Source organism: Macaca nemestrina, chromosome 1, assembly GCF_043159975.1.
Source record: "Macaca nemestrina isolate mMacNem1 chromosome 1, mMacNem.hap1, whole genome shotgun sequence".
Lineage (NCBI taxonomy): Eukaryota > Metazoa > Chordata > Mammalia > Primates > Cercopithecidae > Macaca > Macaca nemestrina.
This window is the reverse complement of record NC_092125.1, coordinates 216,635,390-216,661,305: the sequence shown is the minus strand read 5'-3', so window position 1 is coordinate 216,661,305 and position 25,916 is coordinate 216,635,390. Positions and strand designations below refer to the sequence as shown.

General features: G+C 51.9%; 1 protein-coding gene across 1 annotated transcript in view; it reads right to left on the bottom strand.

Moving 5' to 3' along the window:
* Positions 1–23,522, bottom strand: part of LOC105483159 (regulator of chromosome condensation 2) — a 33,402-nt gene extending 9,880 nt beyond the window's left edge. The window contains exons 1-7 of the mRNA XM_071099516.1: positions 23,341–23,522; positions 22,018–22,310; positions 13,021–13,114; positions 9,135–9,278; positions 6,268–6,399; positions 5,768–5,856; positions 4,252–4,366 (exon numbers count right to left, since the gene is read on the bottom strand). Coding sequence (XP_070955617.1) covers positions 4,252–4,366; positions 5,768–5,856; positions 6,268–6,399; positions 9,135–9,278; positions 13,021–13,114; positions 22,018–22,302 — 859 coding nt within the window. The 5' untranslated portion in view covers positions 22,303–22,310; positions 23,341–23,522. The remainder of the gene's footprint in view (positions 1–4,251; positions 4,367–5,767; positions 5,857–6,267; positions 6,400–9,134; positions 9,279–13,020; positions 13,115–22,017; positions 22,311–23,340) is intronic.
* Between the last annotated feature and the right edge of the window lie 2,394 nt (positions 23,523–25,916).

Sequence of the window (25,916 nt, the reverse complement as noted above, 5' to 3'; positions counted from 1 at the left end):
CACCCCAATCTGGCCCTTCTGGGCCTTATACTAGCACACGATGGTCAACAAGGGCAGCGTTTCCAATCTCAGGCACAGCACAGTGAGCGGGTCAGTGAAATCAATTTTGTGAGCTGAGACCAGTTATTTTTTAAAAACGAATAGAACAGAATGACAAACAATACTCTACACATAATAATGCCACCATGTTATAACAATTCTAGGTAAGGTATTATAGGTTCAGATTGGGTTGCAACAGAAAACTTATTTCTTATAATGGGCTGCAGTCAAAAAAGTTGAAGCTGCTGATCAAGGAATGGTCTATCAAGTAACATCTCTACTCGACTGGAGGGACCACAGGGAGCCCCTGATGAGCCAAGAATAGACAGAAAAGCTCCACACACAATCCTAGGCCTGTTTTTATGAATTACCAGTAACCTAAACATACGGTTATGGGTGGCTAAAACCTGCACTTCCCACACTCCGACTGACCCAGGGACTGGTTCGCAAGGACCCAGCTCAGCACACCACACAACAGGAGACCGGCTGCTCCAGTCCTGAGAACACGCCAGACACCCATGCTCCTGCAGGCACCTGCAGCAGCAGGGCTACCGAGTACTTTGTAGTTTTAAACTGCTCCTATTCCTACACTGTGATCATCAGTTTGGTTGGGCATGGTGGGTCACGCCTATAATCCCAGCACGTTGGGAGGCCGAGGTGAGTGGATCACCTGAAGTGAAGTGTTCAAGACCAGCCTGGCCAACACAGTGAAGTCCTATCTCTACTTAAACAAACACAAGGCTGGGCGCGGTGGCTCATGCCTATCATCCCAGCACTTTGGGAGGCTGAGGTGGGCGGATCACGAGGTCAGGAGATTGAGACCATCGTGGCTAACATGGTGAAACTGTCTCTACTAAAAATACAAAAATTAGCTGGGCGTGGTGGCGGGCGCCTGTAGTCCCAGCTACTCAGGAGGCTGAGGCAGGAGAATCACTTGAAGCTGGGAGGTGGAGGTTGCAGTGAGCAAAGATCGGGCCACAGCACTCCAGCCTGGGTGACACGGCAAGACTCTGCCTCCAAAAAAAAAAAAAAAAAATGGTTGTGTCAGTTTGTAAACGAGCCCCCCAGCTTGTGGCTAATCCCCTTCCATATGACACGCTTGTGTGCACCTCAGCCCTTACTGGTGTGTGTGGTTTTGAGCACTGTGCTATTTAAATAGTCAGCCCTCCACAGCCACAGGTTCAACCAACTGTGGTACAAAAACATCTGGGGGGAGGGGTAAACAAGAAAAAAAAGATAATACAAATAATACAAGTAAGACCATATAGTAGAACTATTTACATGACATTTATATCACATTAGGCACTGAAGTAATCTAGAGATGATTTTAAGTATATAGGTTACATGCAGATACGATGCCATTTTATATAAGTTGCTTAAGCATCTGCGGATCTTGGTATCCACAGGGGGTACTGGAAGCAATCCCCCAGGTAACCAAGGAGCAGCTGTACCCTGGAATCACAACTAAACCACGCACAGTACAATTACTGAGCTTGTTTACAGGGCGTTGCTTTATAACACTCATAAGCAGGTTCCCTTATGACAACAGTTCTCTGCTGTTGACATAATCCATTCCAGTGGAATGTTTGTCCATTTAAAAGTCTGAGGGTCTTGGTTGGGCGCAGTGGCTCATGCCTGTAATCCCAGCACTTTGGGAGGCTGAGGCGAGCGGATCACGAGATCAAGAGATCTACACCATCCTGGCCAGCATGGTGAAACCTCGTCTCTACTAAAAGTACAAAAATTAGCCAGGCATGGTGGCACACACCTGTAGTCCCAGCTACTTGGGAGGCTGAGGCAGGAGAATCGCTTGAACCCAGGAGGCAGAGGGTGCAGTGACCCGAGATCACGCCACTGCACTCCAGCCTGGCCACAGAGCAAGACTCTGTATCCAAAAAAAAAAAAAGTCTGAGGGTTCCCACTAAGAAATTCCCCCACCTTCTAGGATATGATGAATTGAAGGACATCATAGCAAATAGAATGCACTTCAGGATATGGATGCTACTTCTCTCACAAAAATAGTATTTTTTTTTTTTTTTTTGAGACGGAGTCTCGCTCTGTCACCCAGGCTGGAGTGCAGTGGCGCAATCTCACTGCAAGCTCCGCCTCCCGGGTTCACGCCATTCTCCGGCCTCAGCCTCCCGAGTAGCTGGGACTACAGGCGCCCGCCACTGCGCCCGGCTAATTTTTTTCTATTTTTAGTAGAGACGGGGTTTCACCATGGTCTCGATCTCCTGACCTTGTGATCCGCCCACCTCAGCCTTCCAAAGTGCTGGGATTACAGCGTGAGCCACCGCGCCCGGCCAAAAAATGGTATTTTTAAACACTTGCACTCTTCTGGACAAGGTTTCAGCACAGCAGTCAACAAATGATTAGAGTCCCTTTATTTGCTACCGACACAGTGGATACTGAACAGACACAATCCCCAGACAGCAGAGGAGGCATATTTGGGGACTGTTTTTTCCATCTCTCCTTTAAAAAGCTGCACACATCTGCTTTCTCCAGAAGAACAGAACAGAAACTACTCCAGAAAACATGGAACGGGGACTTCCCTGTCCCTCTAGAGGGATGACAGCTCTTTAAAATAAAGTTAAATGGCATGGCCGGGCACAGTGGCTCACGCCTATAATCCCAACACTTCGGGAGGCCGAGGCGGGTAGATCACTTGAGATCAAGAGTTTGAGACAAGCCTGGTCAACATGGTGAAACCTCGTCTCTACTAAAAATACAAAAAAGTTAGCTGGGTGTGGCGGCGGGCGCCTGTAGTCCCAACTACTCGGGAGGCTGAGGCAGGAGAATCATTTGAATCCGGGAGGTGGAGGTTGCAGTGAACTGACATCACACCACTGCACTCCAGCCTGGGCGACAGAGAGAGACTCCATCTCTCTTATATTGGCATTGCCCAGCCCAGTAAGTGCACTGCAAAAAAGGGGGCACAAGGCATGAGTTTGTGTGGGTGAGACACGGCCACAGTCAGATTTAGGTTCTCATTCTAAAAGTGATCTACCCGGATTTGGACAACGAAACAAAAACCTGCCTTAAAACAAGTAATACACTGAGAATAAACGATTCTGTAGCTACAAATCAAGCCAATCCTACAAGCTGAGTGTAACTGAGCACCTGAGAATTTGTACAAAGTACTTACATGGTGCCTGGCACACGCAGTCACTGCTCCATGAAAGTGAGCCATTTTTAATCACCAACAGCATGTCACGCTTCCTGATGGAAAATCGACTTGCCAGGGTGCAGAGGGGAGGCCGAGGCAGCAGGAGCGCGCACGTGGCAGGAAGCGGACCGCTGCCGGGCACCGCAGCAGGGCCGTGGCCATGGAAACCGCTCTCCAACTGTCTCGGGCTCCGCCTGGGCAACCAACGCAAAATGTGTAATGTGCGTAAGGGGCTGTTCTCTCTTATTCACTTCTGACTTGAGGTATATTTAGTTTCACAAAGTCACTGTTCCCCGAGGCTAAGGCCAGCGGGCTCGGCGCTATTTTTACCTTTTCCATCTGCCAGGAGCTGCGGCTGCAGGAGCAGGCGTGGCCAGCAGAGGGCGCCCGCGCCACACCTCGCGGAGGCCTCCCTAGAGAGGCTGGAGGCGGAGCCGCAAAGGGGAACCACACTTCGGGGTGGGACAGGAAGAACTGAGACCACCAAGTCGCAAGACACTCCCCCCACTGACTGAGAACTGATTCCTGAATTCTCCTTTTCTACCAATTAGATCGAAGAAACAAGTCTCTGGACAACCAGATTCTGGCTAGGGATGACGCACGGGGAGGGGGTCCACCGGGGCTCCTCACGTGGCAACCTGAAATAATCGCCCAGGCCAGGGTTTCCAGAACAACCTTCACCTTGTGTAATTTTCTCATTTTCAATAAAGGCATAATCTTTAAATGTGAAACTGAATGAAGGTGGCCTGATTTTTTTTTTTTAACTTTGAAATCCTTTTATATAAATGAATTCCCAAATCACAAAAAAAGAAATCTTTTGTCACACTCCAGTCCCAACTTTTCCATTGAGGCAGTGTTGCCATACTCCACAATCCTGTGAATGAGGACGCGCTGTTCCGCTGAGCGTGAGATCCACTTAATGGACAAAGGCTATTATCTGAGATCAATTACCCACATTTCTAACACGTGTGTGCAGCCACACAGCGATCTCTGGTTCTGAATATACACAACTAGATTAGAGCTTTTAAAAAAATGTACTTCCATACCCAGCTGACCATATTCAGGGCACCCAAAGGAATAGAGGTTTCCTTTGCAGTCCATTATCATACTGAATTCAGCCCCACAGGCCATTTTGGTAATTGGCTGGCCGTTGTACATTATCTGAAAAGAAAAGAAAGGAGACTTTCATTTTTTTTTTAAAGACTGATAAAAAGCCTCTACCTCTCTGCATGTTGGTGGGAAACAATTACTAGGTTACAAAGGGAAGTTTAATAAACTCAACAATTCTGAAGGCAAAAGCTGACGGCATTTCTAGAACACAAAGCTTAGAAGATATGTAAAGAAGCACCCTCACACCCCCCACCTTCCAGTACAGAGCACAGTTCAAAGCCTAGCCACTGTCTCTTTTTAAGATCAATAAGACCAAGTCCTTCCCTTCCTTCATCACCTAAACCACTAATTAGGCACTTAGCATTCTTCTGCCATTAGCAGTAGTTTGTTTTTAAGGTATAAATCTCACCCTTCCAACTCAAGTTTCTCAGGAAAAAAAAAAGACTGCCTATCTTTTATTTGTGTTCTAAGAACCTGGCTGGTGACTTTATACAAGGTCAAAACAAAGTATTTGCAGGTAAGTACAATTACATCCTACAACATGTCTCACTTTCTTTGGAACAGAACAGGCTTACGACAAGGCATTTCTAACACATTTCTCCACTTGGAAACAAAATGTTTTCAGGATGGCTTTTTTTTTTTTTTTTTTTTTTTGAGACAGAGTCTCGCTATGTCGCCCAGGCTGGAGTGCAGTGGCCGGATCTCAGTTCACTGCAAGCTCGGCCTCCCGGGTTTACGCCATTCTCCTGCCTCAGCCTCCCGAGTAGCTGGGACTACAGGCGCCCGCCACCTCGCCCGGCTAGTTTTTTGTATTTTTTAGTAGAGACGGGGTTTCACCGGGTTAGCCAGGATGGTCTCGATCTGCTGACCTCGTGATCCGCCCGTCTCGGCCTCCCAAAGTGCTGGGATTACAGGCTTGAGCCACCGCGACCGGCCTCAGGATGGTTTTCAACCTGACCACAGACTACGCCTGTTTTAAAAACTACAGCAAGGCTGTGCACAGTGGCTCACACCTGTAATCCCAGTACTTTGGGAGGCCGAGGTGGGCAGATCACCTGAGGTCAGGAGTTCCAGACCTGCCTGACCAACATGGAGAAACCCTGTCTCTACTAAAAATACAAAATTAGCCAGGGGTGGTGGTGCACGCCTGTAATCCCAGCTACTCTGGAGGGTGAGGCAGGAGAATCACTTGAACCTGGGAGGCGGAGGTTGCAGTGAGCGGAGACTGCACCACTGCACTCCAGCCTGGGCGACAAGAACGAAACTCTGTTCTCAAACAAAAACAAGAACAAAAACAAAAACAAAAAAACCCTACAGCATATAACTAAACATCCAGGACCTCTTTTTACAAGGGGTGAATTAACTCAAACAACGGAGACCCCACCTCAGAAAATCACACACAAAAGTAAAGAGAAAGGAAAAGCCGTGGAGCCGGAGCTGAGGAGGCGTCACCTGCGCGGGGCTGGGGACGGCGTCTGTCTGGTTGCCAAGGCCCAGCTGCCCCATCTTGTTTTCCCCAAAAGCAAACACGGAACCCGTTTCTGGAAGGAAAGAAAAATATCACAAAAGGGAAAATAGTGAATGTTTTGAACTACATTTAGAACCAAAAGCATCAAAATAATAAAAACAGCTCATCTGCCAGGCAGAAGGCAAGTGAGACTGCCCAAAAGCTGGCAGTGCAGACGCTTCACAGCAAAGTCATTTCACATCAGAAACTGGGTGTGCAGAGATACGCAGGGCAGCGTCTCCCACTCCCAGATGGGCCTCCTATGGCCACTGGGGAGGCTCCCAATGCCCTCAAGAAGCCACTCCATACCCAGGTTCTCAGGGCCTCTTTCTGATCTTGACCAAGAGTCACAAGGGTAACTCCACCCCTCCCCCCACGCCCCATCCCCGAGGCAGACCATTTGGCCTCTTGCCAAACTAAGAAACACCAGCAGCCCCCTCCTTACCCGTCAAGGCCAAGGTGTGGTTCCGCCCACATGCTGCAGACACAATCACTTCGTGGCTGAGACCCTCGATGAGTCTGGGGGCTTCTACTCTCTTGGTGTCACCATGTCCCAGCTGCCCCTTCTCATTTCGACCTGCAGATCACACGAGAGAAAGTAGAAAAGACAGAGGGTGGTCCAGGTGGCACCACCAGGCGAAGGCGAGTACCAACACACTCTCAAATGACGCCCGTCTGTGCCTCCGGAAGGCACCCTCCAAATTCCCAACAGCAGCCAAGATCCAGAGCAAAGACCATCCCGGCCTTCCGCCCACTGGAATGGCACCTGCTGCAGCTCCCCCGACCTCCTTCCCTGGGGCAGCAGCGGGACCACCCGTGCGCACCTCCCACATCTCTGCTACAAAGGGAAACGAGAGGCTCCGTGTGGTACGGACACCAAGCACAGGCGGGCATGCTCACAGAAACACGCTGTTCCCACTTGGAGTGCCCGCAAGACAACCACCCCGTCGCGACCCTCTGAGATGTATTTTAAGACAGCACCCATTTTGACACCTGGCTCACCAGAGTTTAATCCCTTTGGTGCTCTGGGCATCCACTGAGGACTATTTGCTGTCTGCCCAATATTTCTCCTCCTTTTTCTACCCTGTAAATGGTGCTCACAGAACAGTGCCAATCCTACCCCTAGGGATCACCCCTCAAGGGCTCTCAGCAACAGGAACCCTGGTGACAAAGCACAGATCTGCCCTGAACACAACAAGCCCAGCCCCACCTCCAGGGCTGCTGCAGGTGCAACCAAGGCCCTGCACCTGTGAATTCCAGCCGAAGGCAGGCCTGAGGGCCAACCCCTGCCCCCGAGTCCTCTGCAGCACCAAATTCAGCTCCAAAACAGACGTGGAAGTTGGGTGGGCCAAAAGGAGGGCTGGGAGCCCCTACACCTCATCTACGTTTCAACACAGACTACCAAGTTCCAAAACAAAAATTCAACCGGCCCCTCTCGGATCCCTCCCGACAAGAGAAGAACCACACCTGTAACCTAACATTTGGGGATACTGATGGAGATCTTACAGGGGTGAGAAGTCAGAGTGATTCTAGGGGGTTTTGCAACCTTCTCCAGCAATGAACTTTTCACCCTCAGGTCGTGATAAAAGGCAGACAGCAGAGCCATTAAGATAAGTTCCAGCTGCCTTGGAGAAGGCCTGCAGGAGCAGCCTCTGACTACAGAAGGAATTGCGACTAAGGGAAACCAGCCTCTGACTCGCTCTCTCAAGAATGGCAGGCTGAAGGGCCAACACTGGCACTCGAGCAGGAGAGGCAGACACACCAGCTTCCAATGGGAGCTGCCCAAGTTCACGGTGAAAGGCAGGTGAATACAGAGCAACAAGAGCGAGGCTCAGTGGACCGAGTTGCCGCAGGACAGGCCACAGACGAAGACCCCCCATGAGCAATGCGTCAGCCACCCTCCAGTGACACTCTACACTCACACCAGACGGTGCCCCTCTGCCTTCTGGAGTGGCAAGCAGTGGGCCTGTGATACCTCCAACCCTGTCCTCATGTACTGCACTGTCTGCTCGGGGATCACACGGCTCGATGGCGGGACATACATTGTCCCTGCCCACAGAGTCAGAACCGAGGGCGCTTTTAGAGCCACCAAGCAAGTGAAGCTCAGCGAGAGATCAGAACTAAGGTATTTTAGGTTTGGAACACTGACATAAAAGGCTGTGTTCAGTGTTGGAACACGAAGTAGGAGGGGTGCTCTGGGGGAAGGGACACACATCTGTGCCAACCGGGATGCCAACCGGGGGAAAACAAAAACTCTGGCAATGTCAGCATGCCATCAAGAGACTATAAAGTATAAATTTGGGCCAGACACACTTTAGCATTTTTCAACAGAAATTACAAAATTAGCCGTGTGCAGGGAAGACAACAGATGTTAATATATTTGGACTTTGGTACAGCAGCTCATGAAATCACAAAAAACAGTTCAAACAGCCCAAAATAAAAATGCAGTCACATATGGACTAAAAGCTAGCCAGAGGACCAGCAACAAAGGGTGGGGACAAATGCCAACATACCCCGCTGGAGGCAGAGGCCAGGAGCCACCCAAAGAGCTGGGGATAAAATGAGCCTTAGCCCACACCCTATGGCTGGAATGATCTGGAAGAGGCTGGAATGATCTGGAAGAGGACACAGGCAGGAATGGGCTGGCCAGCTGCAGAGGACAGTGCCGTGGACAGAGGCTAACGGAAGAACTGGAACCCATCCCGAGTGCCCAGGTGAGGAAAAACTGAAGGGAAAGGCAAACAACTTCAAAAAAGGAAACTGAGGTATTTGGGGAAATATCCTAAGCAGCAGACAACACGGACAGTGAGCAACCAAGCCTACAGAACAGACTTGCGCAGACCTCAGACACGAGGGCAAGGCGGCAGGGACGCAGCATCCTATGACATAAGGTGGCAGGTATAAAAGCCAGTGGCATTTCAAGTGGCAGGAACAGAGGTCTCATGTCATATCATGCCTCAAAGAGGAAGGAAACTGTCTGCTGGAAGGACAGCCTGCCTAACACATTCACATACCTCAGTATCAGAAAGATCAAGCTCCGGGCAGAAGATTCAAGAAAATATTGCTTAAACACAAGGAATCGAAGAAGTCGGGGCTGCGTACGGGCAAAAAATGTCAGGGGGAGGAAGGGGATCTGCATGTAGCGTGTAGACAAGAGACGAGCTGGGAATCAGGAAAAAAGACGTGGGCTGTGAACGAAGGAACCCAGCCTTCTAAGACGCGAGTCTCTTTTCCAGGCAAACAGAAGAAAATGCTGCGTGGGGACAGCTGGTGACAGCGGTCCCCAGTGCCCAGCCCCCACGCGGTACTCACCCCAGCTCCACAGCTTCCCTTCCGTGGTGATGAGGAGGCTGTGTGCAGCACAGGAGCCCGAGACCACTGTCCGTACCCGGACCCCCGCCAGGCACCCATACCTATGGGGCCCCCACAAATTCTGACCGAGATTGCGGTAAGCAGCTGCAGAGAGAATGAGAATGCAGATCAGACATCTGGGGGTGGGTGGGGTGACCTCCAAAATGTCACTAGCCACCAAGAAGCCACTTCCCGAGGTTACCAGACACAGTGTTCCTTGGGTGCCGCCCTGACGTGGCTGTTGGGAGGCTGCACAAGGATCGGGTTTGCACTTCTAATCTCTGTGATGCCTCTGAAGGCCCAAAAAACAGAATGCCCAGGAGCTGGCACAGGCCTGGCGTCACCTGCCACCTTTACACCCATTCGGCCCCAGCCCCTTCTATGGGTCCCACCTCTCACAGGCCTCAGCCCCACGTGCTCTGCCATTGAGCACGCCCACCCGCAAGTGCCTGGGACCTGGTGCGAGGCCTGTCCAGGAGGCAGGAGTGCTGGCTTTCCACAGCCGTCAGCTGAGGAAGAAGCTGACCCAGGAAACCCCGCTCGCCCCGACAGTCACCTGCCCCTCTTCCTCACTCCCTGCTGCCGCCCCGCCTCTCCTTTCCCAGGCTCTCCTGCTCTCCATCTCCGGCCTCCGCCCTGGGCCAGAAGGCTCTTTCTGAGGAGTGACCCAAGTGTCCTGTCTTCCAGTGTTCCCAGCAGGTCCATCAGGCCCCTCGCGGAGGGGCACTGCTCACACAGCATCCCTCCCACCTCCCCCTCCTTTCTCACCCGTCCAGAGTGGCAGCCACTTCATGACTCCCCACCTCCACACATATATTCACTTCCCCTAGAATGTTCTTCCCACCTCCGACTTATTCCTCAAAGCTCAAGTCAAGCACCAGTTCCCTTCCTTGGGGGAGCCCTCCAGGGCAACGTCCACTGAGAAATCTCCTTCCCTCAGGGATCCCCTGCCCCAGCCCTGCTCAGCCCTGCTCAGCCCACCACAGCTCTCTTCCTGAGCTCCCCGGCCCTCCCACTCCATGAGAAGCCACCCAGGGCCAAAGCTGTAGGCTCCCTCCAGCCTAGACCCTCACAAATGCCTGGCACGCAGTGAGCGCTCAATGGGAGAGAAAAGAAACAGCGCCTTCCTCACAAACCCCACTTCACACCCTATTAGTGGATGGGACAGGGCCAATGTTTCACTTAATTTTTTTAAGTAATTTTTTATTTTTTTTGAGACGGAGTCTCACTCTGTTGCCCAGGCTGGAGTGCAGTGGCGTGATCTCAGTTCACTGCAACCTCCGCCTCCCAGGTTCAATCGATTCTCCTGCCTCAGCCTCCCGAGTAACTGGGATTACAGGCGTGTGCCATCACACCCAGCTAATTTTTGTACATTTAGTAGAGAGGGTTTCACCATGTTGGCCAGACTGGTCTTTAACTCCTGACCTCAAGTGATCCACTCGACTCAGTCTTCCAAAGTGCTGGGATTACAGGCATGAGCCACCATGCCCAGCAATCTTAATTTTTGAAATTGAGATGCTCAAGAGTATTTCCAGGACTGCGGTGATTATCCTGAAATGCTAGCCACTGCCGAATCCAGTGTGTAAGACTGATCCAATGTAGGAACTGATCAAAAGGCTACAATGTCTCTATCAAGCGCCTGGCTCCCTGGAAAGTATCTGTGAAGTTCGTTTGTGCCCCACCCTCCGCTCCCAGCAGAGGGCGCCACATGCTCCCTCATTCAGGTGCAGGGGCAAGTGGGCAAGACTCCTGGTCGCAGGGGGCAGGGGCCAGCCTATCCCACCTGGCACCTGAGGCAGCACACCTGCAGACACCTCCCCTGAAAGGAGGAAAAAGAACATCAGCAATTTCCTGGGGAAAGAGCAAACCAAAAATAAAAGCCTCACGGTCTATATTAAAACTTAAGAAAAAGCCAGGCGCGGTGGCTCACGCCTGTAATCCCAGCACTTTGGGAGGCCGAGACGGGTGGATCACGAGGTCAGGAGATCGAGACCATCCTGCCTAACACGGTGAAACCCCGTCTCTACTAAAAAGTACAAAAAACTAGCCGGGCAAGGTGGCGAACGCCTGTAGTCCCAGCTACTTGGGAGGCTGAGGCGGGAGAATGGCGTGAACCCGGGAAGCGGAGTTTGCAGTGAGCCGAGATCCGGCCACTGCACTCCAGCCTGGGCGACAGAGCGAGATTCCGTCTCAAAAAAAAAAAAAAAAAAAAAAAACTTAAGAAAAACCCAAGGAGGTGGCACCTAAATTAAGATTCAGGAACTGTATTAATACAAAACTTAGAAGGGAAGAAGAGAAACCTAAGGTCTCTTTGCCATGAAGACAAAATGACGGCATGACTGACGAGTATCATCACGACCCTGCGCCACGGCACAGGAGGCCAGGGGATGCCAGGCAGGGGTGTGGTGCCACACTTGACCTAGATTGGCCAAGGGGAGTCTCAGGTGGTCAGATGCTCCTGGACTTACCAAAGCATCTTTCCCTGCAGTGCCCAGGATGCCATCAGCTCCTGAGGAGCAGGCTTGGGTTTCCTCTGGCCTCCCAAGGAAGGGCTGGAGGGACTGGAGGGATCAGGCGGGGGAGCAAGTCAAATTAAATGCCCTGCAGCAGTCCCAGGCCCTGCGGTCAGACTGAGAAGTCAATTCCCATGGCCTCCGGATCCCTGGGGTCTGGTCCTAATCACAGAGCTATGTGTGGATTGCTGGGCTATCTTGCAAAAAACAAGACATCCAGGGTGCTGGTTTTCACCAGATCTACAGCAACATACATGTACAGGAAGCAACAGAGTTAACTAGAGGGTGGGACTCCAACCCTGGCCCTGCCACTCGCTTCCTTTGGTATTTACTGCCCTTCTCTGGGCTTCTGTATCTTCAGTGTCAAGTGGCTGCTCAGTTGAAGAACAGCTTTGAAAAATGATGCAATACGGGCACAGGACTGGCAGCAAGGCACCATCAGCACCTGGGCTTACGTCACTGCAGACCAGGAGGCGCTTCTCTGGGACACCAGCCACTGTGTGGATGTGGCCCCCTCCTGGCTTGAGCCTGAAGGCTGGGCATTTTCCAAACAAGACGTTGCTGCTACCTGCAACTTAAATCCATTTCTAACTCAGCTAGCCCCCAGGTGCTGCTGATTCATAAGCTGTTCTCACGGAACAAGGTGATTTCCAACGCCCCTGTTTCAAGGTGCCAAGACGTACCAGCATGCAAATATTTGTTCATGGGGCAAAGCAATGCTGGAAAGCACTTTGGGAGTCTTTCCAGATGAAATCAAGAAGCCATAAAAGTTGGCTACGTGCCAGATGGGCCATTTCCCTTAAGGTAAGACACCAGTTTTCCAAAGGTAACGGGACAAAACATTTCTTCTTAAGGACCTCTCTGCTTTCCCCCGCTCCAGACTGTTCCGCCAAACCAGTTCCTACAACAATTTGGCAGCTTGCAAAGAAACATGGACTCTTCTGCAATGTCTGACATTTTGACATCTGACATTTGACAAATGTCTAGGACATTCTGACACCATCTCACAGAGCCAGTCTCTTCATTCTAATGAAAACAAGTGACGTGAGAGGGAAGATGGAAAAGGTGGCAGTGTTCATATTTCAGGATACTACTTATATTTTCCTGATTAATCTTAACGGAATTAGTGAGTCACTGCAAAACTGTGCCTTTAAAAGACTAAGATCAGGGTTCAAATCCAGCTCTACCACTGCAGTGGCTGTGTGGTCTCAGGCAAGTCACTTGGCCTCTCTGAACATGCATGTGTAAATGAAGGGAATACCTACCAGGCAGGTGGTCAACAGAACCTAGCACTTAAGAGGCATTCAATGGGTTTAAAGACACCATTCTCATACCTTGCTGTTTAGGCACTTCTTTTCGACCAATCAAGTCCCAGTTGGTTGCCCCAAAAATCAAAAGCTGCCCTTTGCACTTTGACCCTTCAAGTTTCTGCAGAGACAGAGAAAGGAAAAAAGAATTAGCATGTAAGTCTGCACCTAGCTTCCCAAGGCCGTCCAACGACAGCACGAAACGAAAGAAAATCACTCACTTGTTAGCCCTTATGTCACCTGTGACCTCCACACCAACAGAGTCTCCCCGCACTCCCCTCCCTCATCGGCAAGTGGCAATGCGGGCAACCCCAAACCTGCCCCCAGCCGCTCACTTGCTAAGCCCAGGCTCATTTTTATCCTTTGACTTCCCTTTAAAATAGCTTTCGCAAAACACCAAAAGAAATAACCCAAATACATGCCTCCTTCACAAACTGATGTACAGAGGTAATTGCAGGAAGCCTGCCGGCCACTCAGGGGCATTACATCAGGCTCGTCCTAGGGCCAAGTCTCCATTTCACATGGTAAGCACAGTCCGGGACCTCAAACCTTAGGAGCCCCACATCACTTCTGCTGCCCACTCTGCCGAGAACCTTTCCATGGGGACTCAGGAAGAAAGTAGAGAACAAGGTTCGGTTTCTCCACTGAAGGGAGACCAGGCAGAACACAGCTTTGGTGAGTATGCGGGGGTCTGATGCAGGCAGCCTTTGATGGCACCCTCAGCCGCTCTCCATGAGCCCAGGGGCCAATGGTGAGTGAAACAGGACCTCCCAGAGGCTGGGCTTCTCGAGGAACAAGCTGTCACAGCAGCCAGCATACTCCAATGTTCATCCTTAGTCTCTCAACACAGAAAGTCATCAGGGCCACCAACTCTCATACTGTCAACGAAAATCTACGCCATTTAAAAAGGCCATTGTTCAATTCTGAGTGGCACTCATAATATTCTCAGCACTTTGCTTCCTTAAATGTCAAAATATACTTTTTCAAGTAGGCTGTTAGTGGAAAACTCAATTCTGAACTCCCCACTCAGTCCACACTGGCAAGGGCAGCATTCATTACTATCACTTTCTGCTCTTAACACATTATCTTTCCTGGATGTGAAAAGGAAAGGGATTTCCTTCCGTTTACAGAATTGTTCTTGGAAGGCTTCAGGAAAAAAGGCTGGCCAGTCGCAATGGATCACGCCTGTAATCCCAGCACTTTGGAAGGCCAAGGCGGGCAGATTGCTTGAGCTTACAGACCAGCCTGGGCAACAAGGCGAAACTTTGTCTCTAAAGAAAATACAAAAATGAGCCTGTGGTCCCGGTTACTTGGGAGGCTCAGGTGGGAGGACTGCTTGAGCTGAGGAGCTGGAGACTGCAGTGAGCCAGAATCACATCACCGCTCTCCAGCTTGGGTGACAAAGCCAGGCTCTGTCTCAAAAAAAAAAAAAAAAAAAAGGGCCAGGCACAGTGGCTCACCAGCACTTTGGGAGGTCGAGCCAGGCGAATCACAAGGTCAGGAGTTCAAGATCAGCCTGGCCAATACGGTGAAACCCCGTCTCTACTAAAAACACAAAAAAATTAGCCAGGCATGGTGGCATGCGCCTGTAGTCCCAGCTACAGGAGGCTGAGGTAGAAGAATCACTTGAACCCGGGAGGTGGAGGCTGCAGTGAGCCGAGCTCGTTCCACTGCACTCCCAGTGTTGCTGCCCAGGCTGGAGTGCAATGGCGTGATCTTGGCTCGCTGCAACCTCTGCCTCCCAGGTTCAAGCGATTCTCCTGCCTCAGCCTCCCAAGTAGCTGGGATTACAGACACCCAGCTAATTTTTTGTATTTTTAGTAGAGACAGGGTTTCACCATGTTGGCCAGGCTGGTCTCCAACTCCTGACCGCAGGTGATCCACCCACCTTGGCCTCCCAAAGTGCCGATAAAACATCAATAAAATAACGCCGATAAAAGTACCCAACCACGCCAATAAAAATGTATTTGTGGGCCAGGCATGGTGGCTCACACCTGTCATCCCAGCACTTTGGGAGGCCGAAGCAGGCAGATCACCTGAGGTCAGGAGTTCAAGTCCAACCGTGGTGACAAAGCCAGTCCTGTCTCAAAAAAAAAAGAGAGAGAAAGAAAAAGGCCCAATCATTCTAACCTCTACAGTGTGATCACCCCACCAGTATGCTTTGGCAGTACGGCTCATGCATTTCTAAGATTACACATCTTCGCCAAGTGCGGTGGCTCATGCCTGTAATCTCAGCACTTTGGGAGGCCGAGGCAGGCAGATCACGAGGTCAGGAGATCGAGACCATCCTGGTTAACATGGTGAAACCCTGTCTCTACTAAAATTACAAAAAATTAGCTGGGCGTGGTGGCGGGCGCCTATAGCCCCAGCTATTCGGGAGGCTGAGGCAGGAGAATGGCCTGAACCCCAGAAGCGGAGCTTGCAGTGAGCTGAGATCACGCCACTGCCCTCCAGCCTGGGCGACAGAGCGAGATTCCATCTCAAAAAAAAAAAAAAGATTACATATCTTCACGCAGATGAATTCCATTTCATAGGAACATTTACATAACCCAAACCTGATTAGGGTGTCCAACAAAATATAGGTTCCATCACGCTTGCCCACCCCACCACATTATGTAACAGGAGAAAGATGGTCAGTCTACAGGAATGCATCCTGCAGTCGTCACGAAAAGGGAAAGTGAGGCCAGCCGCGGTGGCTCACGTCCGTCATCCCAGCACTTTGGGAGGCCAAGGTAGTTGGATCACCTGCGGTCAGGAGTTCGAGACCAGCCTGGCCAACATGGTGAAACCCTGTCTCTACTAAAAATACAAAAAATTAGCTGGCTGTCTGTAATCCCAGCTACTTTGGAGGCTGAGGCAAGAAAATCGCTTGAACTCAGGAGGCAAAGGTTGCAGCGAGCCAAGATCACGCCATTGCACTCCTGGGCAACAAGAATGAAACTCCGTCTCAAAAAAAGAAAAACAGGCGGTGGGGAGGGAAGTGAAACAACACGGAAAGGGAGAACAACTTTGCCACATTTAAATTATTTAGAAAATGACCTTAATCAGAGGGTGGCCCAGCCCCTGCAGCACCCACAACTCAGGTTACTTGAATTGCAGCCTAGTTTCCCGATTATCTCGCCTTCTTTGTTTAACTGGCAGGCCTGGCTGGAATATGCTACAGGTCTACAGTCAATGGGTTCTGTCAAAGTCCCTGTGGAAGGAGGGGCCTGAGTCCTCTGCCCAAGCCTACGAAGTTGGCATGGAGGGGGCAGTGGAGACCCAGGAATGGCGCTAAGGCACTGGAGACCAAGCTCCCAGGCCAGAGAGCAGCCTGGAAAAGAGCCCTGGAATGCCGGCAACCGTGGACCAGGCAGGCGGAGGTTCATGTGCACCTGTGCTCAGCACGCACCATTGAAGTCAAACCACCCAACACTGAGATACAATCACTGCAGCAAAACTTCACAGCGCTGAGGCCACACCAGAACCCTCAGCTCCATCAGGCCAGAGGGCATGGTTCAGGGCAAGTTCAGACAGCCAGCGCTTAATCGCAGTGGCCTTGGCCTTCAGGAGGGAGTTTCCTGGGTGACCTGGACATTTGCTCAAGGGCTCATGGAGACAGACCCATCAGGCTAGCTAAGCATTTATACGCAAACCCAACCGCGTCAATAAAAATATATTTGTGGGCCGGGCGTGGTGGGTCTAGCCTGTAGTCCCAGCTACTCAGGAGGCTAAGGCTGAGGCAAGAGAATGGCGTGAACTCAGGGGGCGGGGCTTGCAGTGACACTACATTGCGCTACTGCACTCCAGCCTGGGCGACAGAGCGAGACTCCGTCTCAAATAACAAAAATATATACACACACACACACGTGTGTGAAAAACCCTGGTAAACTGAGTCTACTCCAGTGACAGTGGCCAGATTCCTATGAAGGACATTAACCGTTAGTCAAGTTTTTACGTGATGGACCCTATTTCCTCACACATTAGATGGAAGTTACTGTATTTCATTATTATTTACACAACTGTTTGCCCTAAGCTGCTTTTATTCTCTGTAACTTCTTTCCTCTGTCTTACGTGGAATTAACATTTAAATTGAGTAACAGAGAACTCCCAGCACCCCTTCTCACTTAAGGGGTGCTCCTCTTTGTCAGAGACTGGAAACCACCAATCGTGGGAGAGACTCCCGTACTCGGGGGCTCCCTGGGCCGGGGGTGGGGGGGGTGGTGCCAGTGGGTGTCTGAAGTTCAATGTTCCCTCCCAGGCTGAATTCAGCCTTCCCCGACGGGTCTACAGATGTTTTTTGGTTGAACTCAGTGTCTGCTACACTGCTTGTGTATGAAGGTCACACAGCAGACAGCCTGGCAAATAGTGTCCCCAACAAGACGAGTGATTTTCATGTCATTTCACCTGGCTGCCTCTAGCAACCTGGTCACATAACCTGGGCAGAGACACATGGCCACGGACAGAAAAGGCACTGAGCTTCTTCAATCAACAAAATGGGATTTCTAGTCTAAAGCAATTTTTGAATTATGATCCAAATGCAAGGTGCATGAGTCAACCTTTTAACACAGGTCCATTTAGAAGACCGCTGCTCCCGGGAACCATGCCGGCATCGACCAATTACCTAAGGGCCATCAACTGAAACAGACTTCCAGCTCGGCTTTCAGTTTTATTTATTTGGTCCTTTCAGATTCAACACATCTGTCTCAGGGTCCACAAAACCTTGGCAACTCAAGACTGAAAAAACTACAAAGATCTGGGCAGTTTGCGACACTCACCTGTTTTCTAGGATTTGGCCAAGGCTGCTGCCTTTACTTGCTTTAGGAGATTATGAAGTTTACAAAGAATTAGGACTGAATCTACCCTAGTGTGACACTGCGCCATAAATATTTGGAGTTCCTGGCATTAATTTCTCAAATCCTTGGACTCTCCAAAGCAAAGTCTTTTGTATGCTAATGACTGACACTGGCAGCCCCCAGGCAGTGGGAGCCTAGGGACTTTCAGCCCCACCCTCCAACCTCAGGAAGGGAGGGGATTGAAGGTTAAAGTGATGATCAATGGCTTAATCTACCATGCCTACATAATGAAGCCTCCATTCAAAACCTGTAAGGACCAGGTCACAGAGCTTGTGGAGAGCTGAACATGTACCAGGTAGGTGGTCTGCAGAGGGCACGGAAGCACAGTGCCTCTTCCCCCACATCTAGCCTTACAGGTCTCTTTATTCATAGCCTTTGTAACATCCTTTATAATAAACTGGTGTTTCCCTGAGTTCTGTGAGCCATTTCAATAAATTAATCGACCCCAAAGGGGGTAATGGGAACCCCAACTAGAGGCTAGTTGGTCAGAAGCTACCAGGGCCTGGACTTGCCACTGCTGTCTGGGGTGAAGGGACAGTCTTGGGGACTGAGCCCTCAAGCTGAGGAAATTTACCTCCAGGTGGATAGTGTCACAGATAAGCTGGAGGACACCCTGCCGGTGTGTGCTACAGAACTGATTACTTGCTTGATAGTAGGGGGAGACCTCCCTTTACGTCTGGTCATGTAAGTCTTGCGTTGGGAGGCCGGGCGCGGTGGCTCACGCCTGTAATCCCAGCACTTTGGGAGGCCGAGGCAGGCGAATCACGAGGTCAGGAGTTCAAGATCAGCCTGGTCAACATGGTGAAATCCCGTCTCTACTAAAAATATAAAAATCACCCAAGCGCAGTGGCAGGTGCCTGTCATCCCAGCTACTCGGGAGGCTGAGGCAGGAGAATTGCTTGAACCCAGGAGGTGGAGGCTGCAGTGAGCTGAGATTGCACCACTGTACTCCAGCCTGGGAGACAGAGCAAGACTCTGTCTGGGGGTGGCGGGGGTGGGAAGAAGTCTTGTGTTGGTTGTTGCGTGGTGAGAGAGCAGAAGAAAAAACAAAAATGTGAGTTTCTTCTTAACACTTAGGCAATGACAATGCGTCTGCCATAAGAATGTTCTATAAAATGCACATATTTTACTCAAGGCAACTCTGCTCCTCAACAATGTAAGTATTTGGCTCATCTTCTACAAGCAGCTTTGGGGTCACCTGCAGCTTTGGAGTCACTGAAGGCAATATGGTTTTGGATGTTTCCTGGGCGGCTGCTTTCACACAGACCTCCTCCTAGCAACCCTGTGCAGGGGGAAGGCGTGCAAAATACTCAGTAAAAAAGGTTCTTTCTGCATCAAGGACTGCTGTCTGCCTGTGGTAGCAGAGTCCCTAGGACTGCCCAACAGAGACACAGAGACCAGAAACCTGGGGCCAGGGAGACTGGACAGGAGGCCAACCCAGGACAAGGGGCAGAGGACCACCCTAGGCCTATGGAAAGGCAATGGGGCTGCACAGACCCAGCCCTGACCATGAACCAGACTCAGTAGATGCTAACAAAACTTAAACGTGGGGCACTTTGGGAGGCCGAGGTGGGTGGACCACCTAAGGTCGGGAGTTCGAGACCAGCCTGGCCAACATGGTGAAACCCCGTCTCTACTAAAAATACAAAAAATTAGCCAGGTGTGGTGGTGGGCGTCTGTAATCCCAGCTACTCGGGAGGCTGAGACAGGAGAACTGCTTGAACCCAGGAGATGGAGACTGCAGTGAGCTCATGACATTGCACTCCAACCTGGGCAACAAGAGCTAAATTCCAGCTCAAAAAAACAAAAGCAAAACTTAAATGCAAGATGTGTACTTTCCATGAGGCATAAAGGGGCATCATTTGTCGAACCCTCAGCCTCCCAGGTGCTCTCATTCTAGAACAGCACCGACAGCCCAAAGGATGGGCATCATGGGCCCTCTTGGTTTTTAAGTGGATGGAGAAGGGAAGATGTAGCTTTTAGAGTCCTGCTTATACACATATGTGAAATAATAACGTATTTATGTGTATAAACAGGAACTTGAAAGCTGCAATGGACTGCTGTTTACTCACATTAAGACTTACAAACGTGTAGCCCAACAAAGGGCTCACGCCTGTCATCCCAGCACTTTGGGAGGAGGCTGAGGCAGGCAGATCACTTGAGGCCAGGAGTTCGAAACAGCCTGGCCAACATGGTAAAACCCAGTCTCTACAAAAAGTACAAAAATTATTCGGGTGTGGTGGTGCACACTTGTAATCCCAGCTACTCGAGAGGCTGATCAGCACACAAAAACCACTTGAACCTGAGAGGCGGAGGTTGCAGTGAGCTGAGATTGTGTCACTGCATTCCAGCCTGGGCCATAGAGGGAGACTCTGCCTCAAAAAAAAAAAAAAAAAAAAAAAAAAAAGACGAGCAAATGTGCCATTTCCATTGACAAACCAGCTTCAAGCAGCACAGCTGGAGGCAGAGGTGGGCCAGGGAGAGCCAGTGTCATTCACACACTCCCTGCCACTACCTTCTTGGGTCAACCTGAGCATGGGGGGGATCTTTTACTCTGATGGCAAAACTCAGCGCTCCAACAGCCTGGAGCTGTACAGCTGACAACTGGAGTCTTGGATGTCCAAACACAATCTTGCTTTTGGAAACTCACTCAAAATAGGATACAGGAGAGGCGGAAGCTCACCTGGCCTTTCTTTTTAGTTTTGTCCTAACATACTGTGTTGGGAGGGCAAATGTCTGCAGTCTGGCACAGCAGATTAGATATCAAAGGAAAACAGTTCCTGTGTTCCAATTTCTCAATACTTTGGCCATTGTCTAAGTCTAGCCTGATCCAAGACCCTGGGCAGGAGCTTTTGACAGCTTTTGACGGGCTCTCCTCCACTGCCTAACATGTTAACCCTTTCACCCAGAGGGCAGTTTTACAAAGCATATTCCCATGTGCAATTTGCAGGGACATCAGGGGTTACAGCATTTGGAGATCCAGTTCCATCCATGACTCTGGACAAAGCCTTCAAATTCTGTGCCCCAGTTTCCCTATCTATAGGGCAGACGTATAAAATGTGTTATTAGACACTGCCTGCGCTTCTCTGGAGGAAAGCACTCTGCTGTTAACCCTTAAACACCCTTAGGAGATGGGCCCTCATGGAAGGAAAAAAACCTCACCGGGTGTCTGGCTCTAAACCCCAGGTGGACGTTCTTACTCTCTGGGGGTTATCTGAGAATCTGGTGAAAACTTAGACCCTCTTCTGAAAAACATGTCCCACACCACACCAAACTTGCAGAAAGTTCTGGTAGCGGGGCGGATGATGTGGCGGCAGATGCCAGGTTCAGATCTTCGGCCCTGCAGGCTTTTTCGGGAACGTTGAGTCAGCCACGACCTTAATTAAAATTTGAGAAAACAGAAGCCCGCCCAAGACCCTTGGAGATGCTTCTTCACTGGGGGGCTACAACAGAACCCACTCCCAGCATCCTGCAGCTTCGGACCACCGGCGGCAAACAAAAGCCTCAGCACCGCTCAGCCGGGGGTCTTCCCCGACCTCGGGGGAGGGCTCTGCGGAGCATGCGCCCTTGCACCCCGCCCCGGCGCCCGCCGCCCCCGCCTTCCCGGCGCGCGAGCCGGCGCAGGGCCGTACGGGGCATGCGCGGCGGCCGTCAGGCCCCGCCTCCCCCGGGCGCCGGAGCCGAGGCGGCGGGAACCTCAAAGCCCCGGTGCAAACGGCCGCTCCCCGCAGAGCGCCGGCCGCCCCCTCCCCGCGGCGCCCGGGCCCACCGCCGGCCACGGACGTGTGGCGCTGGCTGGCCGCCCCCTCTTCCAGGCCGGGCGAACTTACCGAGGTCCCCTTTCCCGGGGCGGGGGGGAGGGGCGCAGAGGGAGCCGTGGGGGCGGGGCCATGACCCCCTCGCGCGGGCTTCGGCCGCCCCTCCCCCGCCGCGGGCCCGGGCGCGCGCCCCAACCGCCAACCGCCCGCGCGGTGCCCGGGGTCGGGTAGGCCGCGGGCCGCGCGCCCCGGCCCGAGCCCTTTTGTTGCGCGGAGGCGGAGGCAATGATTCAGCCCGCGGCCTGTGCCGGCCCGGCCGCCGGGAGGGAGCGTGACGCGAGGAGGCCCCCGCCAGAACGCGCGCCGTGCCGCGTCGCTGCCCCCGCCGGCCCTGGCCCTGCGTCCACCCGCCCGCCCTGCCCCTCACTCACCACGCGCTCCTTGGTGTGCTCGGGCTCGGTGATGACCACGGCCGCACCGCCCGCCTTGCCTGCCGCCGCCGGCCGCGCCGCGCGCTTGCCCCCGCCGGGGGTCCCGTCGAGCTCCAGGCCGTCTTCGTCGCCGCTGCTACCGCCGCCGCTGCTGCTACTGCAGCGCTCGGGCCGCTCGCGCTTCCTGCCCGCCGGGCCGCCGCGTTTCCTGGGCCCGGCGCGGGCAGTGCCGTTGCCCGAGCTCGGCTCCTCCCAGGCCGCCGCCGCCGCCTTCTTCCTGGGCATGGTCGCGGCTGGAGGGAGACACGGGGCAGCGGCGCACAATGGACGGGTTATAAACTGCGCGGGGGGAGGGGAGCGGAGACGAGCCACCCGGCCTCCACTTCCTCCCCTGCCCTCCCCAAAGTGGCGGCCGCAGGGTGGGCGGAGAGGGGGCGAGTTGGGAGAGGAAATCGCGCCCCTCCCTGGCCCCGGCGCGGCTCCTTCGGGGAATCCCGCAGGGCAGCCGGGAGCCCCAGAGGCAACCCGCTGGAGGGAGAATGGAGACCCCCGGCCTATCCTTAAGTTAGGTTTGCCCACAAAGCATCGCAGTTGCAACCTCGCTCCCCCAAAAGTAAAGGGAAAGTAAAAGCAGCCTCCAGTCCCCTAGATTTTCATTAAAGAAGGCTTCGGGACACTTCCAGGATTCCCCCTTGGCACCTTGGGGGTAAGGGAGTCCCTGTTCCCCGGCCACCCCACCTGCTGCTTTTGTCTCCGCAGCCTCCCCCCCAAACCCACTCATCGCATTTAATGCAACACTCTTCCCCCACCCCGTGTCAGCCCTGGACCCCCGTTCGGCCCCAGCTCAGGGATTCCGACCTCGGGCTCTAGTTGGCCGAATCCCTCAGGCAGACTGCCCCGGGCGACGGGGGAAGAGCCCGAAGAAAGCCGGACCCCAGCCCCAAACACCTGCTCGCACAGACACGAAAAATAAAAACTTTAATGGTGCCCAACTCTCTCCCAGCCCCCTTGCCGGCCGCGCGGTCCGGCCGGTCTCCGGTCCGAATGCAAAGTGCCCAGGGCCGCCACCAGCTCCCCGGCGTCCCTGCGCTCTCCCCTGTCTGCTTTTTTTTTTTTTTTTTTTTTTATTGATTTTGAACAATGGGATCTCTGTCTGTCTCCGATTAAACCACGTGGATCCGCCTTCCTTCCTCTTTTTATTGCTTCAATCACCCAGCCCCCCCCTCCAGGTTTTTTTTTTTAACCTTTTCTCTTTAAAAAAAGGAAGAAAAAAAAACTTTCCCAGACCCCACAAACTGATCACTGCCGATTTTCAGACCCTACCTGGTTGGAGTGATGAGAAACCGGAGAGAAAAAAGGAAGAGAAGCAACTAAAAGATGGATCGGAGGGCTTTTTTTTTTTCCGGCCCAGACAAGGGCTCCAGCCCACTCACCAGATACACTTAAAATGTAAATACGAGCTTCCAGAACAAATGCTACAACACAAAACAGAAACACATGTGCGGCCGCGCGGCAAGCGAGCGCGCGGCGGGGCGGGAGGCGCGGGGCCCGGGGGCGCGCGCGCCCCCTGCCGGCCGGCGGACCCGGCGCCGGCGCCCCCGCCCCGCCCGTCCCGGCCCACCCGAGCCTGCGCCCCGCGCCGCGCGCCACGCCGCCCGCCTCGGCTCCGCCGCTCCTGCGCCTTTCGCGGGCCCGCGAGCGCGCCTCGGGCCTTCCACGCAGTGCGGTCTGTGCGTCAGGGACTTCTTTGCGGCTTAGGAGGATGCTGGATTGTTTTTCCTGGGCACGTCTAGACAGGTCACCTGAGGACACTCGCTGGAAGATAGTTACTTCGCTCACGCAGCAGCCAACAAGGGACGTGCCCTAATTGAGTGATTGGAATGAAAGATGAATACAATTTGAATAATTTTTCCTGTGCAGAGAGAAGCTGAGTTTTATTTGCCTATGGATGTGTCCTCAGTATGTAGCAAGGTGCTGTGACACGGAAGAATGACATAAAGGTTTGCTGTATTCGTGAATTAATTCATAATTAATTTGAGGGCCGTGGAGGCACTGGAAGCTGGTTTTGAGGGGAAATTTTTCATTTTTGACAAATATTTACTGAGCCCCCGGTACATGCAAGACCCACAGAGCACGGGGCTGCAGAGCCAGGGAACAAAGTTTGCACCCTAGTGGAACGCACAGCCTAACGGAAAGACAGATCAGTAAACAAGCAATTACAAGAGTGATAAGCTTTACAAAGTGATGCCTGTGTAGCAACATTATGGCGAGGGGATTTATCCTAGTCCAGGGCCAGGGAAGGTGGAAAGTTATGCTGAACAACTTAGAGGATATATAAGACCCGATGAAAGGGGGCAGGAAAAGTATTCCAGGCCAGGTGGAGTGAACGGGACGCTCCACATTTCGAGATCTTGAGAGACACCTCCTGGGAGGGAAGCTGTCTGGTGGGGCTGGGGTGAGAAGAGCTAAGAGGCTGGGTTATGAGGAGATAGGCAGGGGTGCGAGGGCCTGCATAGACCCTAGTGAACCGCAGTGAGGCTTGATCTCGTTCGCGTGTCCTGGGAGGGGTGAAAAAAGGCTTGCTTGCTTCCTACCGGTCTCCACCCTCCACCTCTCCACCCCACTTCCATTACGATCTCACCATCGCTTGCTCTCCTCTCAGTGCTTTTTCTCCTGCTTCTTTTTTCCTTAGGCGTACTGCACAAGGAAGTTCCTTCTTTAGGCAACTTCCTGAAAATGGATAGAGTTCTAGGATTTTTGTGATTCATTCATTCATTGTTAGTGCAAGAAACAGGATTGGGAAGTATCAAGTGTCCTTCAAAGGAAGACAGAGAAACCAAGAGGCCCAAATCTAAGGTATTTGATCAAAGTCAAAAGTCTGCGTGTCAAGGGAGCTGAGAGTGCTTATGTAAAAGAACTTTGGAAATGAGAAATCAACCGGTACATTTCAGAGTTTTTCAGAAAAGTCAAGACAGAATAGAAGCACCCTTTGAAAGCCTCTTCTTAATAGACCTGCATTTGAAAAGATTTTTTAGAGATTGAACTTTGATGCTTTGATATAAAGCATAAGTAGAACCAACCAGAAAAGAATTTCTCTTAAATATGCCGTCAAGTCCCCTTCAGGAAATGGCATGCTGATGCTTGTCAGCCGAGGCGGGCGGCTGGGTGTTTATCCTCTAAACACCCTGTGTGGCCAATTAGGAACAGCACTGACAGGACCTTTGGATTTCAGTCTGGAAGTCTTTTCTTTTTTTCTCCTGCCCCTTTATAATGCTTTTTGCCAGCTTAAAAGACACATGCGTCAGACACACTGATGCAATGAGACGCTAATATCATATTGCATCGTCTGATCCTAGGTGTGGTGCTCCCGAAACTGGTTTTTCTTGAGGTTATGCTGCAGTAGAAAACACCAGGTATAACACCCTGGAACTGGCCCTACTTGTTAGATGACAAAAGTAATTTTTGCAACTCCGTGCCTCCATTCCACACCACTGTTCTCCCAGGGGAAGCCTGTGTGACCCTCCTGGCTGGAATCGGGTGTGCAACAGACATTCATCAGTTAGGTGTGTCATGCTGCCACTTATGTAACAAATGCTACATAGCGAGGTGCACCTACAGGCAAGCTGAAAATGACACTTCCTCCTTCAAACTGCGCTTGGAATTTCACCTCGCTTTAATTGAGCAACTTCTCCAGGGACAGGATGGTTTGGTGCAAAACCTGGAGAGGGGAAGCGAAAGAAGATGGCCGAGATTTGCCTGATACTTTGGGGCACAGGTGTCTGGCACTGTGCTGAGTATTTTACACCCAGAATTTTGGAAATGTGGCTCCAAGTGCCAGCCTGCCATCACTCTTTAACCTCGTCTTCAGCAAAATCATATTGCAAGTTAGATTCAGCTAC